Below are 26241 nucleotides of genomic sequence, written 5' to 3' on the forward strand. Positions count from 1 at the left end.
CTGCTTTTATAGGGCAGAATACTATGGGACGCCTGCTGATTGGCTGCCATAGGCTCACCCACCCACAGGAGCCACGGGATAGGCTCAGGACAAGGTGCATCAAGCGCATGCACAACCTCAAGGGAGGTTGCTGCCTAACTGAGGAAGTATTTACCTCAAGACTGGCGAGAATGGCGTCTGCATTGGCTCCCTACAGTTCCCCCTTTTTTATTAACTTATGGCATAGCTCAGAAAAATAGCCACCTTCCCGATCAGGTCCTCACCTCATGATGTGTTGACCGATCAAGGGAAGAAGTTCAACCTCCCCTTCCTCAGTGCAATGGGACAGATCCCCTGAGAGTGCAAAGGCGGCGGTCAAACAAAAGCTACCAGATCCCAGTTCCCCCTTTTTTATTAACTTATGGCATAGCTCAGAAAAATAGCCACCTTCCCGATCAGGTCCTCACCTCATGATGTGTTGACCGATCAAGGGAAGAAGTTCAACCTCCCCTTCCTCAGTGCAATGGGACAGATCCCCTGAGAGTGCAAAGGCGGCGGTCAAACAAAAGCTACCAGATCCCTGCCCATCCTCGTGCAATGGGTACTCTGAGACCCTGAGGGTGCAAGGGCCAGGGGAGCTATATGCCTTTTAAAGCCAAATTTGGGGGGAGGAACCACTTTCCAAGGCAGCAAACGCTTGAGAAATGACCATCTTGTCCCTCCTGGTCTGGGCTCGCAAGTGGCAAACCAACCAGAGGCAAAGTACGCATACTCCCAGGCAGCACACTAGGAACATTCCCATTCCTACCCCTTCCTTAAAATGACAGATAGCAGGAAGCATTGGTGCAATTACTAAAAGAGAAGTTACTAAGAACGAACAGAAACGGTGGATGAACACACACCAGCGCAGGGGCAAAGGAAGTATTCCTCCCATAGCCATGTCCAATGTCATTAACACCCCCAGATGTATTGAGGCGCTTCCAAGACGCCCCTTCATCTTGTGTCCCTTCCTCTTCCACTTGATTCATGGATTCCAGGCACAGGAGGAAGATTGTCCACAAGACCTTCATCATCTCCGCCCTGATGGACATCACTGTCTCCTGGACCCTCCTCCGGAGATCGCTTGACTGTCCTCACCAGCCTGGCTGGAACCCAATGAGGGGAATCCTGTTCCTGTGGAAAAACACAAACAGCTCCCCTGGATCTTATCACAACAAGATCCGGTCCTTTCCATTTATTATCTAAGACATCCTTCCACAACACCATCTCACTAGATGATTGAATCACATGTTGACTGTGCCTGTCAGCTGCAGATTTATTATTATTATCCAAGATTAAAAAATTAAGGGTAAAAAGGGCTAAAGACACTCTTTCCTTGGGAGTTGCATTTTCCACTATACCCCCTTTTTTGTTTAAATAAAAGAGCTTTTAGACTTTTATTGGCTCTTTTTACTATACCTTGACCTTGTGGGTTGTAAGGAAGGCCAGTGGTATGTGCAACCTGTATTTGGGCACAGAAGGCTCGAAAGCCACCAGATGAGTACGCTGGGCCATTATCAGTTTTTAGGCGGTGTGGCTTTCCCCAAGCAGCCCAGGCCTCTAGGCAGTGAGTTTTTACATGAGAGACCTTCTCACCTGCCAATGGTGAGGCAAAAATAATACCTGAGCACGTGTCCACTGAGACATGTAGGTATTTTAATCTTCCAAACTCTGGAAGATGTGTCACATCCATTTGCCAAAGGTCTCCAGGACGTAGGCCTCGAAGGTTAACGCCCACATGTGGGGAGGGTAAGAAGGTGACACAAGACTGACAAGATTTTACAATGTCTCATGTTTCATTTCTGGAAATAGAAAATTTTTTTCTCAAGGTGTTTGCAGGAACATGATATAATCTATGGAATTCTATAGCTGAAGCTTTTGTATCTTCCAGAGAAATCATGGCGAGCCTAGTGGCCCAGTCCACGAGGTCATTAGTCTGTGATAAGGGGCCAGGCAGAAGTTAAAAGAAGTAGAGAATGTCTGAAAGACCTCCAAAACAATTAGGCATTTAACAATTTGAGGGGAATCAGGTCTAAACATTTTTACTATAGGCTCCGAGCCCTGTACCAAGTAGGCCCCATGACCAGACTTTGAACCATCAGTAAAGATGGCAGGGGCTGATGTAATAGGCTCCTGAACAGTGATTTTAGGAAAGTAAACCAGATTATTTTTAACAAAAGACAAAATAGGGCTCTTTGGATAATGATTATCTATGACATTTGGGAAAGCACACATGAGAATGCTCCAATCATCCACAGTGCCAGACAAAACTTCTACCTGTTTCTTAGTATAGGGGATGATGAGTTTGTCAGGCAACTTTGTAAAGTGTATTAAGCAATATTTAAGCCCCAAACAAGCCTGTCGGGCTACCAGCTGTGGAAAATATTGGAGAGTGCGGGCTCCCAAAGAGTTTTTTTCCTTTTTTTTTTTTTTTCTCTTGAAGCCATAATAGAAGCCCCTCCTAGCGGAGGTCAGCCGCAACCAAGTTTTTGTTTTAATGAAGCGGCATGTGTCCCCAGGGGAGGTTTTTGTTTTAATGAAGCGGCATGTGTCCCCAGGGGAGCTATAGGGTGGGGGTGCGGAAGGCTCTAGGGACTGTAAAGGACTACACCCTTGGCCTTTAGGCCCCTTTGTCTGTTCTCTTTTATAACAGGCGGTGGCCTCCTTTAGTCTTTCCTCTTCCCCTTTAAATAATTCTTCTTCTTCCTCCTCTGTAGAATCGGAGCTAGCCTCCTTATCTGTGTTAAGTACATTTGCATGTGTAAGCTCCTCAATGGGAGGATAGAACCTGTTAAAGGCTCCTTTTTCCCCCTCGGGGGGGGGGGGGCAATTATAGATTTTACCTGTTTCTCTGAGCTCATTTTGTAAACTTTTTTCTTTGTTTAATCCCTTCTTTTTTATTTTTTTTCTTTTTCTAGGCCTAGTTTTTGACTCCCCATTTGAATCTGACTCAGAAAGGCTATCCTGATGCCTTGTGAGAACTTCCCGTCCCCTTCTAATAAGTTCCTTGTGGTTTTCTTTACTTAAGCAAGAGTGAATCAGCCGCCAAAACGGCAGTGTACCCTTACCTATTCTGTCCTCTGAGTTGCCCATGTTGCACTCACAGCAAATGGCAAGGACAATAAACCACACAGGAATGAAAATAACAAGGATCAGGTAGGGATCTAAGTGAAAAAACATTATGACTGGGGATGACTTACCGACGTCTTCCTCTCCGACGTCTTCCTCTCCGTGTGTCAAGTTCTGGATCCTCTTCGGCCCCTCGCCCGGTGACCACAAAACACCCGGTGTTCCCGGGTTTCAGCACCACTTTGCGGCGAGCCCCTGTCCCACAGGAAAAGCACGACCAGCAAACAAGGATCCTTCTCGATCACACTTTATTGGAGAGCCTCTTGGTTAACAGGAAAGTTGATGGCGAGGGGCGAGGGGCGCAGGAGTGTAGCTGCTTTTATAGGGCAGAATACTATGGGACGCCTGCTGATTGGCTGCCATAGGCTCACCCACCCACAGGAGCCACGGGATAGGCTCAGGACAAGGTGCATCAAGCGCATGCACAACCTCAAGGGAGGTTGCTGCCTAACTGAGGAAGTATTTACCTCAAGACTGGCGAGAATGGCGTCTGCATTGGCTCCTTACACTTTATTATTATTTTATTTATTTATTTATTTGAGAGCGACTGAGACAGAGAGAAAGACAGATAGAGGGAGAGAGAGAGAACGGGTGCTCCAGGGCTTCCAGCCTCTGCAAACGAACTCCAGACGTGTGCACCCCCTTGTGCATCTGGCTAACGTGGGACCTGGGGAACCGAGCCTCGAACTGGGGTCCTTAGGCTTCACAGGCAAGTGCTTAACCGCTAAGCCATCTCTCTAGCCCTATTTTTTTTTTATACGTGAGGATGAATCATCACTCTGTCCGGCTAATAAAGACGCCCCTAGGAAGATGGAGATACGAGAGGAGACACAATGGCTCGGCCTCTGCATCCTGCCTGAACACGGCCCCTGTTTCCTCACATGTACAACAAGAGGCTCATGGCCCTCTGAGAGGACGCTGTGGTGCACGGAGCCCACAGATGCTGGCGGCTGGTGACCCTTGTTACCATCCTGCTTTAACTTACAACGAGGAGTCAATGGGAAAGAAAGGTGTTCAGTTTGGACAGAACACGGATAAGGCTTTGTGGGTAGGAGGCCCTTGAGGAGCGGTGTGTGGGCAGCAGGGGGGATGCAGAGCCCAGGTGCTGGTGGTGATGATGAAGATGATAATGACGATATCAGAGAGAAGGAGGCTCAGAAAAGTCAACTCACCGCTGAGGCCATCGTGGTCTTGGAGCTCTAGGGATCACCCGGGGGAATTACATCCCAGAAGCACTCGAAGGGGCCTGGCATATGTTTAGCACCGCGGAGGTGGCGGGGAAGCACCCGGATGCAGAAGTGCGGGGAGGAAGCAGGCGGGGTCTGGGGAGAAGCTGGATCGCCACGGACGCCGCTCACGGACGGGGCCTGAGGAGGAGCTGGATCGCCACGGACGCCGCTCACGGACGGGGTCTGAGGAGACGCTGGACTCGCCCCGGACGCCGCTCACGGACGGGGTCTGAGGAGACGCTGGACTCCCCGGGACGCCGCTCACGGACGGGGTCTGAGGAGGAGCTGGACTCCCCGGGGCGCCGCTCACGGACGGGGTCTGAGGAGGAGCTGGACTCCCCGGGGCGCCGCTCACCACGGGGTCTGAGGAGAAGCTGGACTCGCCCATGGACACAGGGCAAGAGTTGTCTTCGTGGTCACGGACAACTTGACAGAAAACAAAAAGGACCAGTGAGCTCTGAGGTGGGTGCGTCCAGGAAACTAGTTCCTTAGAGCCTGAACCATCTGAAATGTATGTGTTCCAAGCCTCATTGAAACACAGACCACTTTCATTACAAAGCAGGAAGACATTCCGCTTGTGCCATCTGAGCTTTCTTCTGGTGTTATTGGATCACTACAGTTACTGAGGTCTGGTCTGCAGAGCACTGGCTTTAGAGTCATGAAGACATGGGTTTGAGTCCAGTCTCTGGCTCTAACAGGCTGTGTGACTTGGGTCTAGCTGTGTTTTCACTTTGAATGTGGGCATGGTGACACCCATCACTGAGTTACTGCAATGGTTAAATGATAGGCATCCTTGTGTTTCAGAGGGGAAACCCAGGCTCAGGGAAGTAAAGTCACTTACTTAACTCCACTAGGTGCCATGGGAGGCCCATAGCATGGTCTTCTGATGCAAACAAATACACATGGCTGGAGGCAGAGGTCCAAGGTGAACTTTAGCCAGCTGCCTGCTGTCCCCTCTGATTACCACCATGATTACCTGCAGTGCAGGTAGACTATCTCCTCCAAGCAGATGGCCACTGCATAGTCCCAGGAGACACAGGATGGGTAAGGAGGGTTAGACTTGCAGAAAGATTGCCTGCCTCATTGTGGAGGTCAGCTGGCCAGCCCCATGGATCCTCTACCCATCTCACCAGCAGCCCCACCACAACATCAAAGTTCTGAAGGTTTTTAAATGGCTAAATTTCAGAAGAGAAACCTTGCATGTTCTAGAAGCCTTTGGGACTCTTTAATTCTTGAAAGTCCATCTATCCAACTCCCCTAGTTAGTAGAAAAGGAGAAATGGAGTCCTTGAGAGATGGAGTGACATGCCACAGGCATCCCAGCATGTCATTATCTATTTACTTTGTCATTGGCAGTGTTGTCCAGTGAGATGATGTAAGCTTTGAGAAGGTTCAGTTCTCCTCTCCTTTTATCTTCTGCTACCTCACCTGAAGGTGGCTTTGTGTCTGGCTGGAAGCAGGTATCCAGTAATGACTGGGTGAGTGAGCCCAGTTTTCCATTTTCCCTGCTCCATTTCCCAGACATCATCTGAGCACCTACAATGCACAACAATTTGTAGGTATGAGGTGAGTAAGCAGGATTCGTGTCTTTCTAATGGAGGGTGAGATGATAGAGAAGAAAAAGACAAATCAATCATGTGACTGCCACTTTGAAAATGGAGACTCTGGTGGTCTGGGAAGATCCAATACCAAGGCTCAAGGGCAACAGGATTCAGGCTAAGGGGATTTTTTTTTTTTTCACCCTTTGCTTTTTCCTCCATGGCGGTGTGGAACTGAGTGACTCAACAGGGCCAACTGTATTTCCCATTGTCTCCTCTGAGGACTGGTGATGCATTCTGAAAGGAAGTGATCAGCATAGAGAACACTTAGTCATTCTAGGATCTACTGTGAACTGCAGGAGGCTGAAGTGACTTAGACAATGGAGTGTTTTGCTTATGCTTCATTTATGTAAGAAAATCCTTCATCTTAAAAAGGGTTTTGAGCAGGGCTAATGGCTCACTGGATAAAGCTCTTGCTGCCTAACTCTCAGTACTAGAGTGCAGATCCTCAGACTCTGTGTCTAAGAAAAACTCTGGAAGGGCTGGAGAGATGGCTTAGTGGTTAAGGCCCTTGCCAGCAAAGCCTATGAACTCATGTTCAAATCTCCAGACCCCATGTAAGGCAGGCACACAGTGACACAAGTGTGCAATGTTGCACATGTGCACAAAGTGGAGGGGGGCACACACCTGGAGTTCATTCATAGCAGCTAAAGGCCCTGGTGTGCCCATTCTCTCCCTCTCTCTCTGCCTCTGCCTCTTTCTCTCTCAAAATAAACAAATAAATAAATATGTTGGAAGCTATGGTAGACTTCTGTCAGCTCAGTGCACCTATAGCAAGAAGGGAAGTGGAGACAGGTAAATTTTCCAGAAGCTCATGAAGAGAACAGTGGAAATGAGTGAAACTGTTTCAAACGAGGAGGAACATAAGAACCAACTCAACAATTGCTTCCTGACATCCATATGTATGCTGTGGTACACACATACACACCAGCCAAATAATGTTTTTAAGTTTCTTTAGAAAGAAAAAAAAAAAATAAGACCAGGGAGATAGCAGTTAGTGAAGTACTCTCCTCACAGCACGAGTATTTCAGTTCAATCCCTGGCACCCACTTAAAAATTCTGAACATGGCAGTGTGTACCTGGATCCCAATGCCAGAGAAATGGAGGTGGGAAGACTTCTGGGGTTCAGTGACAGCCAGCCTAGTCTAATTGGTGAGCTATGGGCCAATAAGAGACCCTGTCTCAAAAAGTAAAAAGTGGGTGAAGTTCCTGAGGATTACACTGGAGATGGCTTTCTGGCCTCCACACAAACATGCCTCAAACAACTGAACACACATGCACACACATGCCTAAGGGGAAAAAAAGAAAACAAAGGAAGAAATGTAAATGATTTTAAAGTATTATCTGGGCTGGACAGATGGCTCAGCAGTTAAAGGCACTTGCTTACAAAGACTGATGGCCCCAATTTAATTCCTCAGTGCCCACATAAAGCCAGATGCACAAAGTGGCACATGTATCTGGAGTTCCTTCACAGTGGCAAGAGGCCATTGTCCCTCACTCTCATTCTGTCTCTGCCTCCTTACAAATAAACAAATAAATAGACAAATAAATAGATTTTTTTGTTTGTTTTCTGAGGTAGGGAGGGTCTCACTTTAGTTCAGGCTGATGTGGAATTTGCTATGTAGTTTCAGGGTGGCCTCGAATTCTCGGCAATCCTCCTACCTCTGCCTTCCAAGTGCTGGGACTAAAGGCATGCACCACCACGCCCAGCTCGATAATATTTTTTAAAGTAGCACTGCATCTGGATAAGGACAGCCTCCCCTCACTGCATCCCTCAAGCTGGAGTGACCGTGTTCACAGCTCAGCACTGCATCTTTGCCTGGCTTTCCCACTGCATCTTTGCCTGGCTTTCCCACAGCCTTCCCTCACTGCACCAGAACACAGGTAATCTAGCTGTGATTGGTGTGTCTTCCCAAAGTCATCTGCGTGATATCACCAATTTGTAGTGCTATCAAGAACTGGCAGAACCTTGGGAGATAAGGCCTGAGTGGGTGGAAGCTGGGTCACTGTGTGTGTGTGTGTATGTGTGTGTGTGTGTGTATGTGTGTGGAGTGCACTTGATGAACATAACCTGACCTGGGCCCCTTTCTCTGCTTTCTGGCTGCTGTGAGGTGAGCAGCTTGCTCTTTACATGCTCCCCTTATGAGGTTGTAACTCACTGTAGGCCCAAAGGCAACAGAACCAAGTGACCTCTGAAGCCACTAGCCAAACAAACCTTCTCTCCTGAATTGTTTGCCTTGGGTATTTTTTTTAATGGTGACATAGCAGGCAGTGTAGGAAGGAATCCCAGCCCAGCATTTTTTCCCCAAGAGTGACCCCATCTTTTTCTGGGCCTTACACACTGCACATAGCTCAGGAGACTTCAAATTCTCTTCTTTTGAATGCTGGGAGAGGATGGATAGAGGTGAGTCAGGGTCAAGCCACTTCCAGGCCTCAAGGAATTGTCATAAAGGTGACTCTCTGGTTGGTAGAGTTACTGGTCACTGCAAGCCATCCCCAGGCTCTTCCAGCTGCCTTCTAGATCCTGCTGTGTCTCAGAGTCACTGATGAGGCTCAGCTGCTGGGACCCCCTCTCCCCCAGTGACTATAGCTTCCAGGCAGCATGGCAGGAAGAACAGACCACATGCTGCTTCTCCCCAGAAAGGGAATGTCCCAGCCTGTGGCACTAAGCAGAGATGGCAGAACCTTGGGAGATAGGGTCTAGTGGGAGGAAGCCAGGTCCCTGGGGACTTGTCCTTGAAGGGGATATTGGGACACTTTCCTTAGTATTATACAGAATAAAAAATAGTGAGAATAAAGAGTTCCAGGGGACACACAGCAAAGCAATGGCCTACCTTTTCTTATAGTCTACATCCCTACAGACCAATTCAATCCATTTCAAGAACACCCCAGCATTCTCTGGCTCAGCAGCTAGACCCTCTACCTGCCCAGAATTTGCCCACAGGACACTTCAACTTCTTTATTTTATCCTAGTAGTGGGAATAGCAGGGCAATGTACCATCCCTCAGCTCCTGGGAGGAGGCTTTCCACCAAGTACACCTCCACATTAGGCAGAGCATGACATTTGCCAAACATCCTCTGTGCCCAGTCTTCACACACCTTGTCTCAAGGAAGGAGTGCATCCAGCCTGTCAGCTCTCTGGAGAGGCACATTCTGTTCTTCCATGTAAATGTGGAGATGCATCTTGTCTCCAGGGGCATTCACAACTATGACAGGTTGTGATTGCAGGTGCACACACTGGGTCACAGCTGTCATCACTAAAGGTGAGCTGGGGGCATGGCTGTTATGTCACAATGGAGCTCAGGGGCTTGTGTGTGATTCGGCTCTGAATTGAAGTTACAGTAACTGGGAGATGCTGGAACAGGACAGCTGAGCACATGGTGATGCTAGATGGCTGAGGCTGCGAGTGGAACATTTGTGTCAGGGGAGAGACTGGCAGGGGATAATTTTTGCCCTTTAATTTACCTATATGGACTTCAGTGTTATTATATTCACAGCATTTCACATGCAAATTAGGTGAGGGTAACATGAGTTAATATGGCTGAAAGCACTCAACAGAAATCAATAAGGAAGGTGATCCCCTTCTTATCCTATGTCCCTTGACACAGTAGGTCTGTGCAAATCTTTGCTGCCATTAGGATGAATGAATGGGGGGCATGGTTTCATGGAAAGGGATGCAGAGATGGACTCAAAAATTAGTAAACAAGTTAAACATAAAGTTGGAGAAACAGATGGTGATGGATATAAATGGAATAACAAAATGATTGGTAAATACATAAATGGAAGGATGGATGAAGGCAGAGAATGGTGCTCAGCTGGCTAGAGATGTTGGAGTTTGGGTGGGTAAGAGGGTGCATGGATGGATAAGATACATTGCCAGATAGATGAACAAACAGATATATGGGTAAGTGGGGGGGGTATAAATGGATGGTTGTATTGGCAGATGAATAAAAATATTAACAGATGAATTAATAGATAAATGGGTAGACAGGTAGATTGATGAATGGAGCTCTTGGCAGATGAATGAATGGGCAGAGTTGTGGGTTGAAGAATGGATCAGTGAGTGGATGTATGTATGTATGAATGAAAGGATGGTTGGGTACTATGGAGCCAGAGGGAACAAGATCTGGACCTGCCACATAGTCACCCACTGAATCAGAACATTGCTCTTGCCATAGTGCAGGGTGGCTCTGGAGTTCTGGTGCAGGGACTCCACAAGTGGAGATGGATGACTGGTCATCTATGCTGCCACTGGAATGTCTCTTCTGGATCTGGTAGTAGAATGGGAGGCTGAGGACTGGGCTGGTGAGTGACCTACAGAACACCAACCAAGCTCCCTGCCCCTAGACCAGGTCCAGACCTTCCTTCCCACTAGCAACCACACTCACATAGAGTGTGGGATGCTTGGTGGGTGAGTCCTGGTGCAAGTGGGAGCTGTGAATGCCTGTGGACAAGATATTGGCTGGGGGTATGTCCAGTAAGTGGTGTGCAGTCTCCATCATGGTGTACCTCAGGGTGCGGCACCCCACTGTGGAACCCAAGTGTCTGGGAACATGCAACCCCCAAGATCTGCCATCTCAGCTGCCCAAAAATGTGCCCTCCCATTTCACACCACTTTCCTTCCCTCTAGGCAATGAAGAACCCCCAGAGTCTTCCAAGAAGAGATCAGAACAAGGTCCTGGGAACAAGAGATGCCACAGGTGTTTTGATGGGCTGGACAGTAATGAGGTGGGCCTTTGAAACTCATGCCAGCTCAGACTGGAGGGTTACCCAACAAAGAAACAAGGATGGGGCCATCCACAAGGTCTATCAGAAGCACATCCTTCTCATAGTACTTACTAGGGAGAGGAAAGAGCATCCAGGTTTGGATGGAGACCAGTAGAAGAGCACCATGTCCTGACTACTTTCAAGGCCCATGTGGCATTCAGCTCAGCTTAGCCTTCCTCTTCTGATAAAGGGGAACCATACCCATATCTGGTGGGGCTTTGGGTGGGACTCCTGAACAAAATCATCACTGAAAGGCACCTAGTGAGGTGTTCAATGGGCATCTTCTCACTGCACAGCCATGATGCTGCCTTAACAAGAGTGAGAAGGCTGGGAGGCCTGAGTGACTAGGTGCTTCTGCCTTGTCCTCCATGGTATGTGACCAAGACACTCAGATGATATCTGCCCTTTTGCTGAGGCAATAAAATGCTGGTGTGCACTTCAAGGCTGGGGATGGGGGTGGCTAGCAAGCTGTTTTTTGACCTTACACCCTCCCCCACAAAAAAGCCTAGTGTTGGCTCCTTGCCATTGCTATCTGAAGAAAATAATAAAGGTTATAGATTTTGGGTCAAGTCTGATACATCCCATTTCCTGGGTATTTGACTTCATTCCAACACCAACACTTTTTGTGATAGTAAATGTCAGAAATCCTGTTTAAAAATAGGAGTAGGGGTCAGGAGAAAAATGTGACCAACAGAGGTAGCCCAAGCAGGGTTTTTGGTTTGATAGGTATCTCTAGAACAGTCCTGCATCCTAACCATGGCTGCCCACATGAAACTATTCTTGTGTCAAATTTTGTAGTAGTACATGCCTCCATGGCTGAAAAAAGTGTGTGAATCCCCAAAGACAGTACTGTAACAGAGGTCAAGATTTTGGTCTGGGCAATGGCACTGTAATTGTGACATGTTTCTGTGCTTGGATGATAGCATACCCTATACTACCTTTGTAATTTCAGTGTGAATCTAAAATTCCAAGTTCAATTTAAAAAAAAAAATCTCAGCTTGGTAACTGCTACTCAAATAAATGCTATAGTCCTTCTGATTGGCTTCCTTGGTGAGAAACACAAGGTCACAGAAAAAGCCAATAAGGAAAGAAGCCCAGGGCCATCCACATGATAGGTCATAAATACCTGTGATTTACTAGAAGGTGAAGCAGTTAGCTGCGGGTCCAGAGCCTGGGTTTTTCTGGAGTTCCTCCCTGCCACAGGGCCTTTGAACCTGCAGTTCCTTCCACTGGAAACACTCTTTCTTCATGCTCTCTTCATGCCCTTCATTTTTTCTAATTACTATTACTTTTTGCAGGACACTTTTGCTGAAAGCTCTGGGGGGAGGGCATCAAACACCACTACATCCTATGAAATACTGAGTACATATTTTCACAATGACTGCCAGTTTTCCTTCAGAAAATGTGTATGTCAAAAGGGCAGGAATTATGCCTTTATCCATATTGTCTGAGTAAAGGAGCAAAGAATTAAATTTATTAAAATATAATTCTACCCACAGTGTGTGAAAATATGGCTAAACAATTTCCTATGATGAAAAGATGGGGGAAATCCTCAGCTCTCCCTCCCTTTCCTCCTTCCCTCTCCCCTCTTCTCCTTTCTTCTCTTCTAGACTTTCCAGCAGTTCCCCTTGACCCCAATGCTCCTGAGATAACATCTGAGCTCTTTCACATAGCAGTCAGCACCCAGCGTCTTAGTTAGCATCCTGGGACACAGTAGGTGCTCATTAAAGAGTTTCTAGGTGGAGGGCTGGAGAGATGGCTTAGCAGTTAAGGTGCTTGCCAGCAAAGCCAAAGGACCCAGGATTGATTCCCCAGTACCTATGTAAAGCCAGATGCACAAGGTGGCACATGCACCTGAAGTTTGATCGCAGTGGCTGGAGTCCCTGATGCATCCATTCTTTCTGTCTATCTGCCCCTATCTCTCTCATAAATAAATAAAATTAAAAAAAAATACAGTTTTTAGGTGGAAGCTGGTCCAAGAAGAGTCATACTATAAAACCTTCATATCCAGTTTACATGGGCCAAGAGTCAGTCACATTATACATCTGCTATGTACCGGGTCTCAACAAATTCCTTTCTACAACTTCTCTGTAGGAATGGATACCCCTGTGCTTTTTTACCCAAAGAGACAACTGTAAGGTGTGATTTTCCTAGAGGCACAGTGATGATGTGGAGGAAGCCATAGAACAGGGAAGAAACTATGTATCTCTACATTCTGCTTAAATATGAAATTCTTGCTTCATACTGATATACAACATCTGCATCTTCCCAAACTAGCCTCCGTCAGGGTCAAGCATCTACAAGGCTGTTTTTAAACCTCAGGTCATGGCAAAGGGGTAAAGTGTTTTATGCCTGTGAGGATAATTCCGGTAACAGCCACCAGGTGGCGATGGAACGAACACACGTGGATGTGAGCCTCACCTGTTAGGACTTTCTCAAACAGGGTTGTGTGGATCCACAGGGGCTTAATGGCCAACATGGACAAGTTGTGCAGTTTGGGCAGCTTCCGTACGTTCTCCTGGAGGCCCTGGGCCTGATTTAACCTTCAAGATAGTCAAGGACAGATGACTCACACACCTACTTTAGGAAATTAAAGTGTACCAGAAAGCCATAGTCCAGTCCTCATTAGTGGTCAAGAGTTGAGAATCAGTAACACACAATCAGTGTGAAGATGTAATGATACAGATCCCTGAGCACACTGTTGATGAGAAGGCAAGATTCTGATCTCTCCCCGAACCCCTTCCCTCTGCTTTCTCTGAACCTCTTCTTTTTTTTTTTTAAAAAAAATATTTTAGTTATTTATGAGAGAGAGAGAGAGAGAGAGAGAGAGAGAGAGAGAGAGGGAGAGAGAGAGAGAGAGAGAGAGAGAATAGGTGTTCCAGGGTCTCTAGCCATTGCAACTCCAGACACATTTGCCACCATTTGCATCTGGCTTATGTGGGTTCTGGGGAGTGGAACCTAGATCATTAGGCTTTGTAGACAAGTGTCTTAACTGCTAAGTATCTCTCCAGCCCTTGAACCTCTTCTTTCACTCCTTCTTTCCCTTACCTCCCTCTCCTGGAATAAAGTGCTGGCCAAATACAGCCTTAGATATTAAATCCTTTTAGTGGTTCCCACTATAATGTCAACCCATGACCCACTCCAGCAACAAACCACCTACTGCCTACCCTTCCTCCATAACAGAGCTAAACAACACCATAGATTAATTGGACTTAACAGACACCTACAGAACATTCTACACTAATTTCACAGAATACACATTCTTCTCAGCAGCTCATGATACCTAAAATAGATGATATATTAGGGCACAAAGCATGTCTCAACAAATTCACAAAAACTGACATAATTCCCTGCATTATGTCTAACCACAATGCAATAAAGCTATAAATTATCAAAAATAGAAAAAAAATAACAGATAAAATATCCAATCCTGGAGACTGAACATCTTAATACTAAACAATGGGTCACTGAAGGAAACAAAAAGGAAATGTCTAAATTTATAGAACTGAATAATAATGAAAACACAACTTATACCAGAACTTATGGGATAGAATGAAGGCAATCCAAAGAGGAAAGTTTATAGTAATAAATGCCTACATTACAAAGACTGAGAAATCTCAAGTTAATAACTTAACAATCACCCAAATGTGCTGGAAAAACAAGAACACACTAGGCCTAAGAATTCCAGATGGAAAAAAATGATCAAGGTCAGAGTAGAAATTAATGAACTGGAAATAAGAAAACAATTTTTAAAAATTGACAAAACAAAGGTGGTTCTTCAAAAACAACAAGATTGATAGACCCCTGGTCAAGCTGACTAAAAGAAAAAAGAAAGAAAAGACTCAAATCAACAAGATTAGAAATGAAGATGGAGATGTAAAAACTGATGCTAATGAAATAAGACATATTTCAAAAACTATATTCCACAAAATTGAAAAGTCTGGATTAAATGAGTGAATTCCTAGACACGTACCACCTACAAAAACTAAACCCAGAACACATAAATAACTTAAAAAACTATTATATCCATTAAGATTGAAAAAGTAATTAAAAGCCTCCCAACAAAAAGAGCCCAGGTCCAGATGGATTCATTGCTCAATTTTACCAAATGTTCATTGAAGAACTAAAACCACTTGTCTTAAGTTACTTCACACAAGTTTAAAAGAAGGAATGCTTCTAAATTCCTTCTATGAAGTCAGCATTACTCGAATAACAAAAACAGAGACACAATATGGCAAGAAAATTATAGACTGATATCTCCAATGAACTTAGACACAAAAATTCTCAAAACCTTGCAAGCTAAATCCAAGAAAAATATCAAGACTATTATTCATCTTGATCAAATAAGTTTCATCCCATGGATGCAGGGATGGTTCAATAAGTGAAAATCAATAAACATAATACATAAATAAACATAAATACAACTAACACATGATCATATCAATAGATGAAGAAATGGCCTTTGACAAATTACATCACTTCATGATGAAAATACTGGAGAGACTAAGGATGGAGGATCATATCTTAACATAAAAAAGGCTATATATGTAAAGCACCTAAGGCTCAAATCATACTAAATGGGGAAAAATTTGAAGCATTCACATTAAGATCACCACGGCTTTTTAACCTACTACTAGAAGTCCTAGCTCAAGAAAGACAATGCAAAGAAACAAAAAGGATACAACCTGGAATTGAAGAAGTCAAATTAACCGTATTTACAGATGACATAATTTTATACATAAATGATCCAAAGGACCCAACCAAGAAAGTGAGAAAGGTGGTAAATTCTTTCAACAATGTGGCAGGATACAAAATCAACACACAAAAATCAGTAGCCCTCTTATATGCCAAAGACATACATAAGGGGAGAGAGCTCAGAGATGCTATTCAGTTTTCAATAGCTACAAAAATTAAATATTTTGGGCTGGAGAGAAGGCTTAGTGGTTAAGGTGCTTGCCTGTGAAGCCTAAGGACCCATGTTCTACTCTCCAGATCCTACTTAAGCCAGATGCACAAAGATGAGGAAAATGCAAGGTGTCTGGGTGATAATCATCATCAATAACATGAATAAGCTGGGGACCCTGCAATCTATAGAGTCAACTAGCTGGACAAGAAATACATACCTGTGCAATAGTAACACACAGCTTTTGCAGATAACCAGCTGTTTTCAGATTGAACATGAGGCCTGATCAGTGGAAGAGAACTCATACCTGATATTGGGAATCAGGTCAGAATTCCATGGTCAGGAAATTCACAGACCCTGGAGAGAAGCACCCATTTCTCCGTGGATAAATAGAGTGGGCATACACATCAAAACATCTCTCAAATTACTGTGCTTATCCCCCTTAATCAAAGCTTCTCTCACTCTTAGTTGGAGAATGTCTTATTACACAGATAGCGAAGAACACTGAGGAGATTCAAGATCCATCAATACAACAAGAAAAGATATCTGACTGTCCAATAAAACATGTGCCACCTCTACCACATTTTCCAGGGCTCAGGATCAACTGCAGAACCATGAACAAAAGTATTGCTCCTACTGCTAGTCTCACAACCAGCTCAATAAAGCAGAAATAAAGAGGATAAAGAGAACTCAACACTAAGCCAAACTGCTAACAGAACAGTCGAAGCTCAAGGATGGCTGCAGAAGAGGGTGAGGGAAGATTGTAAGAGCTGCAGGGTGGGTAGAAGGTAGAAGTAAGCTCTTCCCCCTCAGAGATTGACCAAGGCCCGAATTACCCCACAGTGAACACCAATAACTCAACTGAGGAGGACCCTCAGGGAAATAAGGACTTAGGCAAAAGGTTATAATACTATAACCTTTGTAAAAATGCATAACTAGATAATGTGGAAAATTTTAAATAAATACTATATATTTATTTAATAATATTTAATAAATAAATATATTTAAATATATATTTATTATAAATAAAAAAATATATGTATATATATTTATGAGAGAGAGATTGAGAATGGGTATGCCAGGGCCTCTAGCCACTGCAAATGAACTCCATATGCATTTGCCACCTTGTGCATCTGGCATCTGGCTTATCTGGGTCCTTAGGCTTCACAGGCAAGTGCCTTGCTGAACCATCTCTCCAGCCTTGAAAAGTATTTTTATTCAACCACCTTACATGCTCATTCAAAGTGTTCCTATGTTAATCAAAAAATCACATGTTGAGTTAAAAAAACTAAGGAATCATCATTACAAGATACAATCTGACAAGTGCATTCATACTCTAGCAGTTCTATGATTAGGGTGAGTACATTCATTTCCCAGCAAACAATTCCTGCTAAGCAAATGAAGACAATCAGAATTTTGTTCTTTGCGCGGTGAGTTCCTATATCCACTAGATGGCGCACCACGCTTACTAGTCCAGTTTCAGGCGATCCTCCCAACACTGAACTTCTCTATGTAAGAGCACACCCCTATGTTTGGAAATATTGTGGAAATATTGATTGGTGGTATTCCTCTGCCATAATGCAATGCGATGCTTCTGGACCAAGCCTGGATTAGGAAGTCATGCCCTTTGTGCACGCTTAAACTTTTCGTATCTTTTCTTAGTTCACTTACTTTTTAATGTATAATGTGGGTGTTACCCAGGAAGTTAAAGAATGATTCCCATGGTTACATCATCCACTTCCAAAATATTTTTATTTATTAATGAGAGAAAGCGAGATAGAGAGATAGATAGATAGATAGATAGATAGATAGATAGATAGAGAATGCATGGACACGCCAGGACATCTTGCTGCTACAAACAGATTCCAGGGACATAAGCGACTTTGTGTATCTGGCTTTGGCTTTAACTTGGGTACTAGGGAATCCAACTTGGACCTAGGACATTTACAAGCAAACAAGCACCTTTAACACCTGAGCCACGTTCCCAGGCCACAATCCACTTTTTAAACTGCTGGCTCCCTGCAGACATAACCAGTGTTGTGAATATGCCTGTTGCTGTCTGTCTCTTTCAAATTACCATCATATTATCCAGCTGAAAGGAAGCAAGGGAAAGCAGCCGGGCCCCTCTGCAGTTAGTGAAGACTGAGGAATATGGCTAGGCTCCAGTTTTCCAAATGACCCCAAATCACTTCTAATAGACTTAAACTCCTGGAAAGAGCAAGGGACATCCACTTTCACCTGGCAGATGGGGTTGGGGCTGAGCAAGTGCAGTGTGACATACTTGTGTATGTGTGTGTGTGTGTAGGGGGGGAGGGAATTGAACTATTATATATCAAGGGCCAGTCACCTATGACAGAAGTCTGCTAGCAGAGGGAGATGGCAACTTCAGGCTAGAGCAGTCATCACTGGCTTTCTGTATCAGCAACCTGTCTTAGCACGTGAGTGCAGTCATCACACGGACATCAGAGAGAGCAAGTTCCCACTAATGCAATGGTCCTGGTGGCAGAACTTTCAACAAAGAGCTTTCCCAGGCAATCTTAAAGGGAAGAGGAGCCCATGTGACAATTGATGTGTGGATCCCACTATGCAACTTTAGTAGACGATGTCACAGGGCTAAGCAGAGCAACTCACTCTGTCCTCTGAGTTTCCAGGCTTCCGCGTTATCATCTACTGCTCCGGATTCCATGTCTTTGATCTCTGAGAGCCTGGAACTCTTTTCCACACCTCCAAGAGGCCACTAAGTGAGTTCCTGTCCTTGATTAGATTTTATTTGTTTACTTTTTGGGTCTTCCTCCATCACACCTGAAGGAGAAGCAGAAGACAGTCTTTTGGAGACAGTTAGGGACAGGGGCCCAAGGATAACAAAGAGATGTCACCCCACCCGCCTGGGCAGAGCTGGAGTCCAGCGTCTGATCCAGTCTCATTCATGACAGCTGCAGGTCCTCCACTGTCTCACCAGTGTAACGCACCCATAGGTTGGGCTACCCACTGGATCAGTCTCCTGAATCCATGAACCAATCAGGTCTCCCCCTCTTTATATACCTGAGTCTGGTGACAAAATCCACCCTAACTAACTATAAATTGCTTGTCATATGCTAACCTCTCTTCCATTTTGGTGACCACATTGAACTGTGGTTCTTTCATCTGAATAGAGTGTACGTGTCTCCACTCTCCCAGCCTGGCTGGGCAAAAGGAGAGCTCTTGTTCCCTGTCTGGGGACTTTTCTATTGGTTCCTCACACACATTCTGTTTCCTGATGCCTTTTTCACTTGGTTATGATTGTCCTCTAAACTCTAGGCCTACCACATGTGCAGTTCCTCTAAACCGTGGGTCTACCACTGTGTAATAACTCTCTTAATTTTCTTCACTATTTCTTTGCCCAGGTGTCTGAATTTCCCAGCCCCTGCTTGGTGCTTTCTTTGTTATTCTTCCTTCTGCTCTGAATCCTTCATGACTTAATCTCTTAACTTTCTTCCACCTAGAGGCACAGGGCTGGTGCATTTGTGCTTTTCTCTCATGTAAGTATGTATTTCTTCTAGATCTACAGGCCTGGGTTTCTAGGTCCTGTCGTATGTGTGTGTGTGTGTGTGTGTGTGTGTGTGCGCGCGCGCGCGCGCGTGTGCATGTGTAACTGTTCCCGGCATGTGTTCCTTTCCTAATTGCTTATAATCATTCTAGCTCATAAAGCTGTGGTGAACTACAATTCATACATTAACTAAAATACAGATATAAACTATTTTTTATTTTTTACTTTTTGGTTTTTCGAGGTAGGGTTTCACTCTAGTCTAGGCTGACCTGGAATTCACTATGTAATCCAAGGTGGCATCAAACTCAAAGTGATCCTCCTACCTCTGCCTCCCAAGTGCTGGGATTAAAGGCGTGTACCACCATGTTCAGTTTATATAGACAAAAACTATTTAGAACGTCATGTACTCACTCATAATGCTATAGCGAACTAACAGTTGTGTTCTACTTGTCATCCCAATTAGGTCACAGTGTTTAAGCCAACCGTATCTTGTATATTTCATACACTGTAGATCAGAGTGCTATAGTGAAATGGAGCTTAACGACAACATTCCACTCCACAATAGCTCATACTGCTAAAGTGAAATCGATTTGGGATAATACTTTAAATACATTCTAACTGGGGCTGCCACCATGAAGTAGAATTTAAACAAAGCACAAATTTACTTGTTCAAAGTGCTATACACAGCAAGGTTTCATTTCCAAACTAGTTTTATACACTCTAAATCATAAAGCTAAGGTGAACTACAACTCGTGTATCACCTAACATTCTGATGTCAACTGTGACACTGTTGCAGGCCTAATAGCTCATAGTGCTACAGTGAACTGGAAGTTGCAGTCTACTGTTCAACCCAAAGAGGTCAAAGTGTCAAAGCTAAGCACGATTTGTGTAATACATTTCTCACATTGTAGCTCTTAGTGCCTGTTGCAGTCAGGTTCATGTTGGTGGCAGTTTGTGGGAGAAAAGGGTTTATTTTGGCTTATAGACCTGAGGGGAAGCTCCATGATGGCAGGGGAAAATGGCATTAGCTAATGGTGGACATCACCTCCTGGCCAACATCAGGTAGACAACAGCAACAGAAGAGTGTGCCAAACCCTGGCAAGGAGAAGCTAACACCCATAATCCCACCCCTAACCCACTGTCTTCAGGAGGCTTTAATTCCCAAATTGCCATCAGCTGGGGACCTAGCATTCAGAACACCTAAGTTTATGGGGATACCTGAATGAAACCACTGCAGTACCATTGTAAATGGAACTTTTATACAACATTATACACTTACTAGCTTGTACTTCCAAAGTGATCTTTATTTGGGATAATACATTAACTACATTCTAGCAGGTGGTGATGTCATGAACTAGGATTTGAACAGAGTGCCATGTTCACACTACTTCAAATCACTATACTCAGCAAATTTTTCTTTCCAAACTACTTCTATGCATTGTAGCTCATAGAGCTGTGGTGAAGTACAATCTGTACCTCATCTAATATGGAGATACAATCTGCACATTATCTAATTTAGAGGTGTAAACTTTTTCAGGTGTTACATACATAGAAACTCATATGCTAGATTGGACTAGAAGTTATATTCCACAATTCATATGAACTATTTCATAGAAGCAGTTCAGATCACCTTTTCTGTAATACATTTCAGTACAGCTCATAGTGCCCTTGTGAAATGGAAATTGACTACATCATTACACACTTACTAGTTTGTACTATCAAAGTGAACTTGATTTAAAATAATAAATCAAATACATTATTGCTGGGGCTGCCAATGTGAGCTAGAATTTAAACAGCACCAGTTTCAAGCTCAGGAAAGTTTTCTTTCCAAACTCATTGCATCTATTCTAGTTCATAGAATTATTGTGAACTACAATTTGTATATTACCTTTTAGGATATTATGTACAAACTAGTTTAAAGTGCTCTAATGAGCTAGAGGTTGTATTCTGCCATTCATTCCAATTAGGAAATCATGTCAAAATAAAACTGATTTGTGTAATATATTTCACATATTGTAGCACATAGAACTATTGTGAAATGGAACATTATACACTTACTAACATGTACTGCCAAAGTGATCTTGATTTGGGATAATACATTAAATTCATTCTAGCAGGTAGTGCCATAGTGAATGACAATTTGAGCAGAGCACCACACTCATACCAGCTCACATACTAGCTCAATGTGCTATACTCAGCAAGTTTTTTTTTCCCAACTGCTTATGTTCATTTTAGCTTATGAAGCTATGGTGAGCTACAATTTATGCATAATCTAATGTAAAGACATGAAACTTTTATAACATTACATACAAGCTCAAAATAGTGCTGTTGTCAAGGTGAAGTTGTATTCTAGTATTTATTGCAATTAGGAAATAGTGTCAAAACAAAGAAGATTTTTTTTTGTAGTTTATAGTGCCATAGTAAAATGGAATTGAATACGAAATTACACTCTTACTAACTCACACTGTCAAATTCTACTTGGAAAAATACATTAAGTACATTACAACAGGTGCTGCCACCATGAACTATAATTTGAGAAAAGCACCATGTTCATTCTAATTCAATGTGCTATTCTCAGCAAGTTTTTCCCCAAACTCCTTATATCCATTCCAGTTCATAAAGCTATGGTGAACTACAATTTCTACATATCTAACATACAGACATAAACCTTTTACAACTTTCAAACATACTAGCTCATTGTGTTACAGTGAACTAGATGTTTTATTCTGCAATTCATGCCACCTATTTCACAGTGTCAAAGTGAACCACATTTTCTGTAGTACATTTCATAGTATAGCTCATAATGCCATAGTGAAGTGGAACTTGAACACAACATTACACTCTTACTAGCTTCTGCTGTCTAAGGGAACTCAGTTTGGAATAATATGTTAAATACTTTCTAGCTGGGGCTGCCATTTTGAACCAGAGTTTAACAAAGTACCAATTTCATACCCAAAGGGTTATACTCAGTAAAGTTTTCTTTCCAAACTACCTCCATTCTGACTCATAAAGCTATGGTGATATAATTAATATAATTATAATTTCTATGTTACTTAATATACAGACATACACCTTTTAGAATTTACACACATACCAGGTTATAGTGCTACAATGAACTATAAGCTTTACTCTATAATTTACTTTATAATTCATAGCAACTATGTCATGACATCAAAGAAAACTAGATGTTGTTTACTACCCTTTACACATTGTAGCTCAGAGCACCACAGTGAAGTGGTAGTCAAATACAACATTGTACTCTTGCTTGTTCTGTCAAAGTGAACTGGATTTTAATAATACAGGAAATATGCTTTATCCAGCACTGCCATTGTGAGCTAGATTAGACAATGTGCCAATTTCTTACTCACTCAAAGTACTATACACATGAAGGTTTTCTTTCCAAACTGCTTCCATGCATTCTGGCTCCTAAAACTATGGTGAACTACAATTCATACATTATGTAATGTACAGGTGTGAACCTTTTAGAATGTTACGTACATACTAGCTTGTAGTGCGGTAGTGAACTAGAAGCAGCACTCTAAACGCCAAACCAGCTATGTCATAGTGTCAATGTAAACTGCATTTTGTCCAATGCATTTCATCCAATGTAGCTCATAGTGCCATTATGAAATGGAAGAAGAATAGCACTTTACACTCTTACTAGTGAACTAGATTTGGGATAGTAATTTTAATATGTTTGAGTTGATATTGCCATCACTAATTAGAATTTAAAAAAAAGTTCCCTGTTCATGTTAGCTCAAAATGCTATACTTATCAAAGTTTTCTTTCCAAACTGCTTATATCCATTCTATTCCATAAAGCTATGGTGGATTACAAATGTACATTATCTAATGTACAAACATAAACCTTCTACATTGTTACATGCATACTAGCTCATAGTGCTATAGCGAATTAGAAGTTGTATTTTACTATTCATCCCATTTCCATTATAGTGTCAAAGTGAACACATTTTGTGTAATACATTTCATACATTGTAGCTCTTAGGGACATTGCGAAATGGAACTTGAATAAAATGTCATATACTTCCTAGCTTATACTGTCAAAGTGAACTTGATGTTGGATAATAACAAACTAGCTGATGATGCCACCATGAAATAGAGTTTGAAAAGTGCTTCACCTACATAATTACACATAGTGCTATAGTCAACTAGGTTGTCTCTCAGAAACTCTTTACATAAATTCTATTTCAAAACGGTATTAAAAATTAGCTCAGGCTGGAGAGGTGACTTAGCAGTTAAGGCGTTGGCCTGCAAAACCAAAAGAGCCAGGTTCAATTTCCCAGGACCCATGTAAGCCAGATGCACAAGGGGCGCATGCATCTGGAATTCATTTGCAATAGCTAGAGACCTTGGCGTGCCCATTCTCTTTGTCTCCTCTCTCTCCTTGCAAATAAATAAATAAAATAAAAAAAAACCATCTACTAGTGCTATAGTGAAGTTGAATTTTTATTGTACAATTTTACAAACTATATAATAGTTTCAAAGAAACTACATTTTTGCTCTATAGTTCGTACATCATAGCTCACAGTGACATAATAAAACAGAACTTATGTACAATACATACTTACTAACTCACACTGCCAAAGTTAACTCAATTTTAGATAACACATTAAATACATTCTAGCTGGTATTGATATTGCAAACTATATTTTGAAAGGATTCACACTTATGTTATAGCTCATAGTACTACAGGCAACTAGGTTTTTCTCTGATAGACTTCTTATATTCTACTTCAAGATGATACTACAAACTACCTTATAGTATTATAATGAAGTTGAATTTGTATTCACACAAGCTGTACTACAATGTCAAATGACCTGCATTTTGTGTACTACATTTCATACAGTGTGGATCACTGTCCCACAGTGAAATAAAACTTGAATACAACATCAAATACTAACTCTGCTTGTACTGCCAAGGAACGTTAAATACTAACTTAGCTTTCACCATCAAATTTGGGCAATAAATACATTCTATTTGGTGGTGACATCATAAATTATATTTTTCAGGAGCATCACATACATAATAACTCATAGTGCTATAGTCAACTAGGTGTTTTCTTCTAAACTGTTTATATGCATTTGAACTCAAAAGGGTATGTAAACTAATTTGTATATTATCTTACAGGCATAATTTCTGTGTCACCTAACTTGTATACCTATACCAGTTACAATGTTACATATGTACTAGCTCATAGTGATATAGTAAACTAGACATTTGTATTCTACAATTCAGACAAACTATATCAGAGTTTCAAAGTGAACTACATTTTACATTATACATTTTGTACATTATAGTTCAAAATGCCATAGTGAAATGGAACTTGAACACAACATTGCATACTATCTAGCTTGTACTGCCAAAGTGTACTGGATTTTGAAGAAAACATTAAATATGTTCTAGGTGGTAGTGCCATAGTAAACTAGAATTTGAAATGAAAGCTTAACAGATATAGTTAACTAGGATTTCTCCTGAAAGTTGCTTACAACACAGTGCTGTTATAAACTAGAATTTGTGCTCTATAATTCAAAGACAAAAACAAACTATGACATAGTGCCAAACAAACTATATTTTGTATGACACCTTTCTTATATTGTAGCTCATAGTGTCATAGTGAAAGGGAGCATGAATACTACATTATATACTTTGTAGTCTAATATTGCCAAGTGAAAGTGATTTTGTATAATACATTTGAGCTGGTGATTCCATCACACATTAAAATTTCAGAGTGTGTCACATTCTTACTAGCTCTAAATACTATAGCCAGCTAGATTTTTCTGTCCAAAACTGCTAACATGATTTCTAGCTCAAAGAGCTATGGTGAGCTAAATTTGTAAGTTGCCTAAAATCTGACCTAAACCTGTAAAAACCTTACATACATACTAGGTCATACTGCTGTGGAAAGTTAGACTTTGAATTATACAATTCATATCAACTAGGACATAGTTTGAAAGTGAACTACATTTTGTATACTACATTTCACATAATGTAAATGTAGGGGAAATAGAACTTGAATATTACTAGCTAGTACTGCCAAATTTACTTGATTTTGGACACAATATTAGATACATTCTATCATGAACTAGAATTTGAAGAAAGCCTCACATAAATAATAGCCCTTAGTGCTACAGACAGCTAGGTTTTCAAAACTTCCTACATGCATAGTGCTATAATGAACTAGAATTTGTATTCCATAATTCATATGAACTACGACATAGTTTCAAACAACTACATATTTTATGCTACATTTTACTTATTGTAGCTTATAATGGCATCGTGTAATGGAACTTGAATACATTACATACTTACTGTCTTGTACTGCCAATGTAAAAGTGACTTTGGAGAATATATTACATTCCATGTGGTGGTACAATCATGAACTAGAAATTGAAATGAGTGCCACTTTCAAAGTATCTCAAAGTGATATAATCGACTAGGTTTTCTCTCCAAAAATGCTTAAAAACATACTACCTCATAAAACTATGGTGAGATCATTTGCAAATTATTTATAATACAGACATAAACCTTTTAGAATGCTACATATATAAAAACTCATAGTACTATGGTAAACTAGAATTTGTATTTTGGCATCTAAGTAACTTTCTTTTCATTGTTAGGGTTATGGTGAGAGTTTCAGGGTTAGAGTTAAAGATAGGATCAACTTAGGGTTCGAGGTAAGGAGTTAGAGTCAGGCTAGGGTTAGGTTATGGTTAGGGTTCCATTGGGTAAAGGTAAAGGTTAGGGTTTTAGGGTTAGGATTAGGGTTTTATGGTTAGGGTTAGAGTTAGTATTAAATATAACTTTCAGGCAGAGTTAGGGTTAGTGCTAGAATAGTGTTAGAGTTAGCATTAGGTTTACAGTCAGATTTATGAAAGGGTTAGGGTTAGGTCTAGAGTTAGGGATGCATAGAGTTCAGGTTAGAGATCCATTTCATAAGGTAGGACTAGGGTTAGGATTAGTGTTATGGTTTTAGGGTTTGGGCTAGGGTCGATTTAAGGTTTGCATATGGTTTTGGGTGGTTATATTACTTTAGGGTTAGGATTAGGGTAAGT

At 42.2% G+C, this 26241-nt stretch overlaps 1 protein-coding gene across 1 annotated transcript in view; it reads left to right on the plus strand.

Annotated features, from left to right (window-relative positions):
* Positions 1-26241, plus strand: part of LOC101615125 (zinc finger protein 829-like) — a 168230-nt gene that overhangs the window by 61245 nt on the left and 80744 nt on the right. Inside the window, exon 5 of the mRNA XM_045135657.1 lies at positions 10604-10701. Coding sequence (XP_044991592.1) covers positions 10604-10701 — 98 coding nt within the window. The remainder of the gene's footprint in view (positions 1-10603; positions 10702-26241) is intronic.

The sequence above is a fragment of the Jaculus jaculus genome, chromosome 16, assembly GCF_020740685.1.
Source record: "Jaculus jaculus isolate mJacJac1 chromosome 16, mJacJac1.mat.Y.cur, whole genome shotgun sequence".
Classification (NCBI taxonomy): Eukaryota; Metazoa; Chordata; class Mammalia; order Rodentia; family Dipodidae; genus Jaculus; species Jaculus jaculus.